General features: G+C 44.4%; 1 protein-coding gene across 3 annotated transcripts in view; it reads left to right on the top strand.

Moving 5' to 3' along the window:
* Positions 1-12,486, top strand: part of CACNA1E (calcium voltage-gated channel subunit alpha1 E) — a 493,265-nt gene that overhangs the window by 446,972 nt on the left and 33,807 nt on the right. For all 3 annotated transcript variants that reach the window (XM_034666841.1, XM_034666842.1, XM_011225195.3), the window contains 5 exons: positions 3,439-3,522; positions 4,464-4,589; positions 7,612-7,677; positions 11,589-11,680; positions 12,254-12,419. In XM_034666841.1, coding sequence (XP_034522732.1) covers positions 3,439-3,522; positions 4,464-4,589; positions 7,612-7,677; positions 11,589-11,680; positions 12,254-12,419 — 534 coding nt within the window. The remainder of the gene's footprint in view (positions 1-3,438; positions 3,523-4,463; positions 4,590-7,611; positions 7,678-11,588; positions 11,681-12,253; positions 12,420-12,486) is intronic.

The following is a 12,486-nucleotide window of genomic DNA, read 5'->3' as shown; positions in this document are numbered from 1 at the left end:
GCTCAACAAACTGCCAAGGAGACAAGAGGATGCGTGAGGGTAATAGGAGAAAGGGCAAAGCAAACCAGATCCCCAGCTTCATACTCATCCAGCCGTCAGCTCTGGTCCTGTCAGGCTCTGTCAGTGGTCGAGGGGTAACAAAATTCTTATTAAAACTGCAATTTATTTGTCAATAAGGAGCAAAACAAAGATTGGACTAATAAGCCTTGAATGTTTATTTACTGGTAAAAGGTATAAGATTTTATAATTCAAATGGGAAAATGTCTGTCCCTCTTACCCTCACACATAGCAAATACTAGACTTTACCTAATTGTCCTCCTCCCATGAAGCACAATTTCTGCTAACAAAAATAAATGTTTATTACTTAAGCTTACAAAGGCTTATGACCATTAAAGTGTGTGTATATGTGTGAGAGAGGGAGAGAGAAAGGCAGAGAAAGGTAAATTGGTAGGTAGGTATACTGGAATTAGGTTTGAGGAGGGTTGGGATGAGTTTTTCTTATATGAGTCTTTAACTTCTCTTCAACTATTAATTACAATTACATTCATGCATCTCCTCTCAACAGTGTTAAGCAAACCTAGCCCTTCGCTTCAATGTCCTATAAACAAAATAGTTCTCTCTGCCACCCCCCTCCTTGTTTCAGCGTTTACAGTGAGATCAGCGGATAAACCCACTTGACAGCTGTTTCACACTTATTTAGTGTGTGAGCTACCATTTCAAATTATGTGTGTATGTGGCTTTCCCTGCAAGAAAAGAAACTTTGCTTATTATCCGAATAGGGGTTTGTCTGGTAGCAGCTTTAGCAGGGACTCTTGGCTGGGCTTGATAATTGTGAGTGTTGATTGTGGGAGTTGCTTTTGGTCTTCTAATGGTTCTTTGAAAAGTCATTAATTTGATGTTTTGGGGAGGAAAGTTGAAGAGAACCCATTGCAGGTGGCTGTATTGTTGTTTGCATGACTCCCTTTTGAGTATTTTGAGACTTGGGGAAATAAAAAAGTAAAAAGAAACTACCACCAACGAAGATGCCTTTACAATACAGTCTAGCCCTGAGCAGGGTGAGCAGAGTGAGGGACAAGCTGGTGCCACAACAGGGGAAGTTTTTCTATGCATCTTGATTACTTGCGTATGCTATTGACATTGTCTGTGACTTAAGTCCCCCACTGTGCGCCAATTATGGTGAACGCTGAATACATCCTTACAAGCTTAACTAGACTCTGCCCCAAAGCCTGCCTCCTTCCCACCCTCACCTCCATATTTTCATTCAAGGTCTAGAGGCATTTACACACAATAACAGATACCACTGCTCCCAACTAAGTCTTTACGTTGATACAGAACTCTAGGTTTTCAGAATACCCTAATGTACGCTATTTTGTTAGACCTTCTCCACGACTCTGACATACACACGGCAGCTGCCGTCATTACCGTTGTCGGTGTTGTTGATTTAAATGAGGAACTTGAGGTTGAGAAAAATTGTATAGCTTTTTAAAGATGACACAATAAAAGGCAGTAGAAATGGAAAGTGGGATGGGAATAAAAAAGGAAGAAGGAAAAAGAGGGAGAAAGGAATGAACATTGGTTGCCATATTAAATACCAAGCTATATATTACTCATTTTAGCTTCATAACAGCTCTATTTAGAGAGGCGTTACCAGGTTCTCTTATGGAATGGCTAGAGCTCAAGAAGATTCAATACTTTGCCCAAGGTTCCTAAAAGGCAGAGCCAGCATTCAGATCCTGGTCTAATCTGACTTGAAATCCCATGGTCTGTCCACAGTCACCTACTAGTCCACACTACAGTGTGCTGTTCTAAACCATATTGTATCGTAAAGCCCCTTCAACTAGAATCCAGAGCTCCTCTCCTCTGAGACCTAGAGTCGTGTTCTCTCTACTATATAGGGGCCTATCCAAGAATTAAGAAACTTGGCCCAGGTTGGGAATAGGAGAGCCCTGAGAACTGAGGAACTCAGAGACTCGACTTGGTTCCACTCCCTGTTTCTCTGCATGCCCAGCAGGTGCTGGTGGCTTTTGATTCAGACAAGTCTCTCTAAGCCTTAGTTTTATTATTCTAAATGAGGATCACGGTAACTGCTTTATAGCCTTAGATACTTTGTTGTGTGTACCCAGTTAGGCAGTGTACCCAAGGCATCTAAGGCTCTAGTCCTGAGTAGGTGCTTATTAAAGATAACTTTGTGAGGGGGGGCCTGGGCGGCTCAGTTGGTTAAGTGACTCTTGATTTTAGCTCAGGTCATGATCTCAGGGTCGTGGGATCGAGCCCCGTGTGGGGCTCCCCGCTCAGCAGGTAGTCTGCTTGAGATTCTCTCTCTCCATCTCCCTCTGCCCCTACCTCCCCCCACCACGCTCACTCTCATAAATGAATGAATGAACAAAGCTTTGCTCTCACCACACTCTTTTCCTCTCACTGTTGCGTGTGTCTGCCCACTTTTGTTGCCAACCCTGCCACTATTTTATGAACATAGGGTATTGATCATGACCATAAGGTCCGTGGGAGAAATGAATTGAAAGAATGTGAAAGAACACCAATGTCCTAGCTCTTATCTGGCACACACTATAAAATTCACTAATGCTCATTGTGAGAGTGGGGGGGGGTTGACTTCAGCAGTGCTCTGAGAGTCTTTTATGGGAGGTGCTGCCCAAGAACAAGCCAGTGACTTGGACACTGTTAAGTGTCCTGTTTCTTTTAAGGAATATAGTCCAAGGTCTGTGTTCACCTGAGCACTGGAGATGGGAGCAGAGACTACCTACTTTCTCTGTTAGGCAGAGTGTTTGTTATGTGGTTGGTGCATTTTCCAGGTCCTTTTTTTCTCCTCCATCTTCTTCTTCAAGCCACTCATTTTATTACTCAAAAGGTGTAACGAGCCAAGAAAGAGGGAAAGGGTTAAGTCTATTTGTCCTTTTGCCCTGTGGAGTTAGGAGAAGATTTTTGGCATATCTTTTGGCCTTTAATGACTTAAGACATCTCTGTGAATTTTAATAGTTGAAAGTCAGAACTGTATATTTATAAGGTCACATGATATAATATAGACAATTTAAAAGTTGTAGAAAACCTTAGAGTAATGTTGTAAATAATTTTATTGTCTTGTAGGTGACAAAGATGATCTTTCCCTTTTGGACTTTGTAATATTCTTGGCCACAGATCTTTCTTACATATTTTTTTATGTAGATTTTTAGTGACAGCTTCAAAAACAAGGTCTTCAAGTAGTGAGAGGACTGCTTCCCAAATGAGAAACTCCCAAATCAGTAAAGAAATAGCATTTCCGGTTAGAAATAGGAAACTAAAGCCAAAGTTAGAATAACTTGTATGTGAATTGATGAATTTTAATTCCAAGTGACAAGCTTATATAATGAAAGATGTCTTTTCTCCATTTCTTTTTCTTTTCCTCCTTTTTCTGGTGTTCCTGTGACTGAATTCACACGGCAGAACTATTTTCGAGACACCTGGAATATCTTTGACTTCATCACCGTGATTGGCAGTATCACAGAAATCATTCTGACGGACAGCAAGGTGAGTGGCTCATACATCCTTGTCTTGAAGCTTGGCCCTGGAGTAGCATAAAAAAATCCTCTATGCATGTAGTCCATTTTTTTAAAGATTTATTTATTTGTTTATTAGAGAGAGAGAGAGCATGAACAGGGGGAGGGGTGGAGGCAGAGAGAGAAGCAGACTCCCTTCTGAGCAGGGTGCCGGATGTGGGGCTCAATCCCAGGACCCTGATATCATGACCTGAGCCAAAGGCAGTCACTCAACCGACTGAGCCACCCAGTCACCCCCGTACAGTCCATTTTTAACTCATCAAACCAAATCTGTAGCCCTCTAAGTGTTGGGAGTTCATTTCCTCCCTCCCAAGCTGCAAACATCCTGGGTCTTGCGGAAGGTTTTGTTTCATTTGCATGACTCAACAGCAGCCACCTAATAGCGTCAGTGCAACAGACGTGCCGGAAGAGGGCTACTGTGCACGGTGCTCTTCTAGATTCTTTGGGAGAGACAAAAGAGGCATAGTATTGTTACCCTCCAGACCTAAATTGTTTTCCCAAAATTGTTTATCCTAACGAAGACTTGGCAAGCTCATTGTAACTCTCATTAAATGTGGGCATGGCCGTCATGTGTGCTAGAGGGATTATTCGGTCACCTCGTTGGCATCTAAGTGCAGTTAGGACCACTAGGGCCCCTTGGACGACTAGAGAGGCTGGTTTTATCTGATACATGCAGGGCACTCTTCTGGGGTACTACCTGAACCTTCTACCTGGGAATAGAGGGCGGGCCTGGGGAGGCTTGGAGAGATGGTCTTCCCTGCCCCATCAGTTGGAGATGGAGTTGAAAACACAAGACGGAATCCATGTCCAATTTTGTGATCTGAATGAGGAATGAATATGCAAATACTAGTGCTTAGTGTGTTCTAAATGACCGTAATGGCACTAATTATGAGCTTCCTTTTGGTCCACCAGCTGGTGAATACCAGTGGCTTCAATATGAGCTTTCTGAAGCTTTTCCGAGCTGCCCGCCTCATCAAGCTTCTACGGCAGGGCTACACCATCCGAATTTTACTTTGGACCTTTGTGCAGTCCTTTAAGGTAAGTGGCACCAGCTTCTCCCGTCTGTCTTATCTGATAGAGCACCGCCAGGCCACACCATGTCATTACACAGTGCCTTGACCTCCAGAAATGAGTGTCAGACGCATTCAATAAAGACAGCAGTTCTCAGTTACAGTGCAGCTCCACCAGGCAGCAGTCTGCTTGTGTCTAACTGGATAGAATCTCATTCTGGAAAAACACCTCCACTTTGTAATTCCCTTATCTTCTCTGTTCACTGAGGCCAGGGCTTGGTCAATGAGGTCTACTCCCTCTCCAGATATTCCAGAAAGCCCCAAGCAATCCCATCCATGTCTAGAGCCAGACACCTAGAGTCATGCAGCTCCTGCATTTTTAGGGACTTGTCGATGGCTTGATTTCACATGAACAGTTTTTCAAAGGACTCCTTGAGTTGTGTTTGATTGCAGGATGATTCATACAGTCCTATCCTTGTCTTCGTCAGTGTGTGTTTCCTGAACCACTGAATGTATGGCATGCTCATGGTCACCTCTGTGTCCTACAATCTAATAGGATGTTTGGGCAGGGCTAATGTGGTGAGCTTCTTTGAATAGTCTCATGGGGCCATACAGAGGTGTATGTGTAAGAAATAGAAGTTTAAAGGCTACCTGAGATCAACTCCAATGGCAGAGACTTCCTGCAAAAGAAGTTTTCCAAACACATTTCAATGTCTTCAGGCTTTTGCAGATATCATGGTTTGTTTTTAAAGTTTTGGGGGTCCAAGTGCTGTTCAAATGCCTACTATTTTTCCTTTTATTAAAAAGGCTTTTGATGAATGTGTTTTAAAAATAAATTTGATGACATTGATTCAAAGATGAGAAATCATGAATTTACCAAATTGACTCCTTTGTTTTAATTATTTATGTATTTTAATTGAACTAGAGAGGGTCAGCCAGTGAATTCAATGGTTTTTCAGCATTTGGAAAAGTGTTCACCCCACACCATCATTCCTGACTTATTCTCCATTGAGGTCCTGTGGGTTTGATATGTGAGACCAGTTGTAAGGGTGTTCAGGCTCCTACAAACAACCTTGACATTTTTATCGTATCCAGAGTAATTGTTTGGTGTCATCACTCCCACAGAGGCCTTACTTCAATGAAAAGAATTTTGCCAAAGCTACATGACAGAGGAAAGATCTAAAACCTTAGTAAGAATTTACCGAGTCTCAGGTGAATTTGGATTTAGAATCTGATACACAAGATACTCCTAAAACCTTTTTGCTAGAGACCTTCTAAACAAGTTACAGTCAGTCTCCCAAGAAATATGTGTCAGCCTGTCATGTTATCATGCTCACCAGTTTTCTGTAAAACTGCATACTGTTGAGGGCAAAGAAAAGCATGTCAAAAATTGATGGCCAAGTGGTTGGCTTATTGCAGTGAATATAGAACAGGGAAGACAAGGTGAATCTGCCTCCAGGTGACACCATGATGGATGGGTGTTTCCTTTTTGGAACAGTCCCAGGACATAATATAGAAATTGTTTTCTTAAAGTGGGCTTCACAAAGGCTGCTTCTGCAAATACACAGCAGGGAGCCACACACTATAACTGGCACCGCCATGGCCTACCCAAGCCACCCCCCACTCCCCACCAGCCATGATCATAGCCCCCAGTTCTCCACCACTGACCCCTACTTCATTCTTCCCTGTTTTTCCTTGTTGTGAGTTAGAATTTATAGCATGATAACAGAGGTGATCAGAATGTATCTTTGATCTTTTTCTAGAAATGGGGGGTAGGGAGAGATGAGCTAGGGACTGGAGACATTGGAGTGTGGAAGGTGGAGTAAGGGCAGGAAGTAAGCAGAAGGTGGGAGGAGGTAGCAGGACCTTGAGCGGTAAGAAACCAATCTCCCCTCCCTCTTCTATCAGTAGATGGAGTCTTCACATTTCCCCTTGAAACACAGCCATTTCTCTTCACAGACCTTGGGAGTCAGCACTTTATTGGGGAGGGGATTCTCCTGGCAACTTTCAGTTGCATTTTAATTTTATCCTTTTTTCAAGTTGTAAAAGTCTCCCAAGGCTCTTCATTTAGTTGGCTCCGTTGATAAGCCCTGCCCTTGCAGTCTGAAAGCCTTCAATTGATCTCCCGGGATGCGCGCTGCACACAGTCAAGATAGAGTGGGGACTCATAGTTGCACTGTCTTCCAGGAGCTTACTGGATGGTAAAGGAGAGAGGCTTCCATGTCAGCACTGAGATCACCCCAGAATTATAGAGCCCCTCCTGGCCCTAAAACCAAATTGCCCTGCATCCTCCCCCAGCCAGAGGCCAGTTCCCTACCTTCCATCTCTCTCACTTGCCCCATTGCCCCTGTAATTGACATGTTATCCCAGAATGGCAGTTAGCTTGTACAATATGGAATTTTGTGCCACATGGATTCATGGCAGGGTTTTGCCACAGCTAACACTTCGAAGGCTCTTTAGAATTTTGCATGACACATAATGAAGTGTCAGGAAGTTTAAACATTGGAAAGAGATGTTTCATCAGAAGATGAAGGTGCCTTCTATGAACTGATGAACAACTGAGATTCTCAGCCAGTTTACTTTGCCCTCAGATTTTCCATCATGGGCTTGGCATTGAGTGAGGGAGTGGGAAGGGGTAATACAGGGATTTGGGAGCCAAATATAGGTGCTTACTATGTAATTTGCATCACAATTGCCCATATTATTAATATTCTGCAATGCAAAGTGGGGTGCATCCCAAGCCTAGGATGTTTCCTCAGCTCTCCTTGGAGATCTAGGCCACACTTCTGGGTGAGTGAATATTCTTGAGGGAAGGTAAATGACAAGCCTCTCTGTGGACAACAGCTTACCTGTCTGTCAGAGGACATGAACATCTGCAAATTATGGCACCCTGAAACAGCACAGCCCCAGGGAATAGAGAGTTCCTGCCCCCCCTTCCCAATTTAAATTAGCCTCAGAGCAAGAGTTCCAGTACTGCTGGTGACTGTGGGTTGTGGAGCCTGGGACCGTCTGCCTCTGAATTCATGGTCCTGTTTCCGCTTTCCTTCCAGGCCCTCCCCTACGTCTGCCTTTTGATTGCCATGCTTTTCTTCATCTATGCCATCATTGGGATGCAGGTGAGCTTGTGTATCAGGGGCCTGGTGGGGGACAGTTGTTGCCCAGAGTGTCACTGGCTTACCAGCCTGAGCACACAAGACTGAGGGTGAGGCTCGTGATGGTCCATGTCTCAGGATCTCCCATATTTGAGCTAGACCTGAAGGAAAGTCAGAGGGTTGTTCTCTTGTATACAGCAACACAAAATGTATCTGAGTTAAGTCTTGAATGGCTGAGATTTATGCCCTAAGACCTACCACTGGGAACAACTCCTAGAGTTCCTAGTAGCTTGCCTAATCCCAGGGATACCCAAGGGCCGTCTTCCTGCTGATTCCTCTCAAAGGGCCAGGCAGCTTCCTGGACAGTTCTCTTGGGTTGCCACATCCTTTCCAGTTTCAGAGTTGAGAAGTGCATCAGGTTCCCACCCTGGACATTTATGCAGGTAGCCAGAGGCCCACCAAGCAGAACAGGCCATAAGATCTTTCTAAAGCGACTGGCATTTGTGACAGGTGGACTCCTGTAAACAGCCAGCAACTCATCCGATGAACCTCTCCGGTTGGATACACTAGATTGTCTGCCTGTCTCAGGGAGGCGAACTTTCTGAGCTGGAGATGTGGAGACTACACCCCAGCATGGAAATTCAGCCAAGTAGCAGTCTCCTACAGTCAGACAGTCTGGCCGCCTTTGGACTGCCAGCTGTCTTCTCAATAGTATCTGCCATCCAGGGCCACTGCGCACATCTCCCAGGCTTGCTGCGTCTGCAGCCCTTTTCCAGAGCTTCTCTGGAATGTCTCTTGTTTTTCTCCTCTCTCTTGCATGCAATTCTTAATTTTATTCATCTTCTAACCCCATTCCTGGAGAGATTTTTGTTCTCCAAAAAGACAGCAGAATGTCAAATGTCAAAAAGTGTGGGACTTGGTTGAGAAGTAGTGAGTCCTCCTTCAATGAGGATATTTCAGTAGCGATGTCATGATGGTGTCAGGGCTGTGTTGTGAGCGGAATCCCTACTGAAATTGCTGATTGGCTTAATGATGTCTGTTAAGGCTCTTCTAACTCTCAAATATTTGATTCTAGAATTGAAATGTTCTTGAACAGCCAAATAGAAACTTAATCAATTTTTGCCCATGCCTAAAAATAGCTCTTACCTCCTTTTCATCATCAATCAAAATAAACTAGAATAACATCATCTCCAGTACTAAACTGTTCTTGATATTGCTGATAATGATGATAAGGCTGTTTACCATCACTTGAATTCCTAGCTGTGTCAGACACTGTCCTAAATGTATGTTCTTACCCCTATCCTTCCTCCCTATCTGCAGGCACACACACGGTACATGACTAATGTATTCAGGAGTGATGTGAAAATGTTTATGGGTGGGTTTCATTGACTCCATTGATGCTTAGCATAGTTAAGTAACATAACATGCTCAAGGGCTCGGTAAGTGGGAGAGCTGAGATTTAAATTTAGCTTTGTCTGCTGCACAGCCCATATTCTTACTGTACTGCATGTTCTCTCCTCCCACCAACAAGCAAATACAAGTATTTCTTTGACCCTTTAGTGGGACGTGGGAGTTGTTCAGTCATGAAATTGTGATCTTTACAATAAGTGCAATGTCTAATATTTTATTGCCCTTAGACTTCTTTCCAAAAAAAAAAAAAAATAAGAGCAGTATTTCTATTACACAGGGACACAAATGGCTTTCCCCCTGTGATTTGCTTTTAGATGGCCATCTTCCTCCTGGTCCATGATGGAGACCCCGCACCAAGCACATTGCTGACACCTAGCTTGTATCTAGGGATCCATCCAAACAGAAAGACATAAAGGCAGGAGACATATTGGAAAGATTGGAAAGATATAAATAGGAACAGGATGAATCTATGAGAAGAACTATTATTCCGAACTTTCACAGGCATCTTGGAAGAAGAGAGCTTTGCAGAGGAATCTGAAGATGGAAGGAAGGAGTAACTTGCTGGGTATGGGAAAGAGTCCTGGGGCCACAGATCATTAGGAGGCTTTCAGCCTCAGCTCCTCCACTGACCAGCTGTGCAAACTTGGTCAAGTCACTGAGCCTCTCTGGGCCCTAACACCCCCACCAATACAGTAGAGGAGTTGGATAGATGTCTTCACAGATCCTTTTGTGTGCCAAAGTTCTGTGATTCCAAGTGAAAATAGATTTAAGCTTGCACTTCCAATAGGTTTTCTGGTGGGTCTCGGTGTCCCTTCTTTTTCTTTCATGCCCTTTTGGTGTAAGAAATTTGGTTTGGGACAAGAGCTAAGTGAAAAGCTAAAAAAAAAAAAATTAAAGACTGCCTTCACAATAAGTATACATTTATACATTTTTGGCTTGAAAACTAGAGTAGATCCCAAACAGCTGCAGTTTCTTTGACTGTTAGATACATGCCTCATGCAGAATCCCAGCATGCCCTCCAACTAGTTGATGGTAAGGTGTTTGAGAAAATCATAACGAAGACAATTAATGATGGCTTCAGGACTGTCGTAGGTAGAAAAAAAGAAAAACACTGTAAATTGTGTGGATATGGTGAATGAGGGATAAATTGTGGAAGCTGGACCAAGAGGGTGAAAAGGAGAGACGGTGATGTGAACATAAGCAAGGACGTGTGACGGTTTCCTCCTGGGGTGCCTAGAACTAAACGTAGTGGGGACTCTGTCAGTGCTACTATTTCTGTTTGTGGGCCCTCCACCCTCTTATCTTCCTCCTTCCTTTCTTCCCCGGTGCTGCCTCGCTTGCCACTTCCATTCTCCCTGGGAGACAAGTAGTATTTGGGTTTTGAAAAACAGTGTTGAGAACAAATTCCCAAAGCAGGTGTCAGTGGGAGTTATTTGAGCAAAATAGCTGGGGGCAGAGATTGTTCCTCAATTGCACATTCTCAAAACTGTTCAGGGGGGAAAATGTGTTCTATTTAGCATATATTAGATAAACTGAAGCATGTCATATTGTATAGGCTGGAAATTGTCTCAAATGGCTGGAAAAGTGACCTGTAGGCCTTTGGTTGTACCAACATTGACTTGTGAGACTAGATGCTGACACCTGAAACATGGTTGGGGGGCAGGAAGTGCATGTGGAAGGGTGCCCTTCTCATCTGAAGAGACTTAGGGTCTTAAAGTTCAACATTATTCACGCTCTATGGATAAATATCTCTGAGTTTTCCCTCTTTTTTCACATGAATTTGCATGGTGACCCCATCCTGAGCTCAACAACCAATAGCAGATGAGTAAACTCATTCCATTGTCAGATCTACCCAAATTCATTTTCTTTCTCCTTTTCTAAGTATCCGGTTGTGCTGACTTTCTTCATCCTCTTGGCTGGAACTTGGTTTTGTGTGCCTTTGTTCTTGTGGACTAGAGTCCACAAGACTTTCTCAGTTTGACTCTCTGGATAGGAACATATCCAAGGAAGATCGTGGTGCCCCTCTCTGACCCAAACTGCCTGCAAATTTCAGGACAGTGGGATCAGCCCAAGCCATAAATCACATCTTCTGCAAATATACATGCTCCCATCATTACTACCTGAGACAGGAAGAGAGGGGTAGTTCCTTCCCTGTCTTCTGTGATGGGGTACGTCTTTGACAGACTGCTTGAGTACCACAGTGACAGGTACCATGGAAATAAAAAGACCAAATTAGGTGTGGGAGGAACTACCTACAGGCAGAGTGACTTCTAAAAGATCTTGCCTTCTATGGTCCTGGGTCCCCTTTGCTGCCCTGGAAAACATAATTACTTCTTCACAGCTGCCCAGGAGCATGGGATCCACCAGGCCGTCTGGGTTTGAGTTCTCTGCGTCAGGATTAGGCCATTGGGAAGGGCCATGCATATGGATTTGCCAACCCGAGTAGAGGCAGGTGCATCTAACATTCATGTGCAGAACATCACGCAGCTCGGTAATGCTCTTTGGTTTTTGTTTTTCTTTTCAAGGTATTTGGAAACATAAAATTAGATGAGGAGAGTCACATCAACCGGCACAACAACTTCCGGAGTTTCTTTGGGTCCCTCATGTTACTCTTCAGGTATCTGAATGCATAACTGTTGTAGCTGGAGCTCACTTGTCGAGGGAGATAGAGTTAGTCTGCCTTTTCCTCCTATTTGTCTCTTTATTCTGCTGGCTCTGCTCCTAGTAAGATATACAATAGAGTGGAGGCAGGGGTGGGGAAGGGCAATAGCTCTGAAAAGCTGCTTCGATGACAAGAGGAAGTTTCCTCAACGTCTTTGACTCAGTAGGTAATTTGTAAGCTGCAAGCTTAGAACATGTGTGCCAGGACTCTGAGTGGGGAAGGTGAGCACACTTTCCTTCAGATCAAATTCCACGTAAGAGCGGAAACCAGGTTCATGTGGGGTCTTAGACAGTCCCACCACTATCTCTATCAATGCCAGCGGACACTCCTGAAAAGACAGAGAAGCAGTGGGTGAGGTGGCAAAACCCAAGAGAGACCTCCTTGGCATGTTCCATCTCTGGTTGGAAAGCACTAGAGGGAGGAAACCAGCAGAGAAGAGAAAGGGGTGGGTGAGTTGCGAAGGAGGGCCAAGGAGAGGAGGAGACATGCAGAACTGCTACTACTAACCAAAACGTCTCTGGGGCTCAGGAGTGCCACAGGTGAGGCCTGGCAGGAGATAATGCTGTCGTGCCTCGGGGAGAAAGGCTGCGAACCCGACACCACCGCACCTTCAGGGCAGAACGAGAACGAGCGCTGTGGCACAGACCTGGCCTACGTTTACTTTGTCTCCTTCATCTTCTTCTGCTCTTTCTTGGTGAGCAAACCAGGCGTTCTTGGCTCAAGATGCGGCCTGCCCTGCCCTGCCCTACCCTACCCCACCC

Source organism: Ailuropoda melanoleuca, chromosome 8 (genome assembly GCF_002007445.2).
Source record: "Ailuropoda melanoleuca isolate Jingjing chromosome 8, ASM200744v2, whole genome shotgun sequence".
NCBI lineage: Eukaryota > Metazoa > Chordata > Mammalia > Carnivora > Ursidae > Ailuropoda > Ailuropoda melanoleuca.
This window is presented reverse-complemented; position numbering and strand designations above follow the sequence as displayed.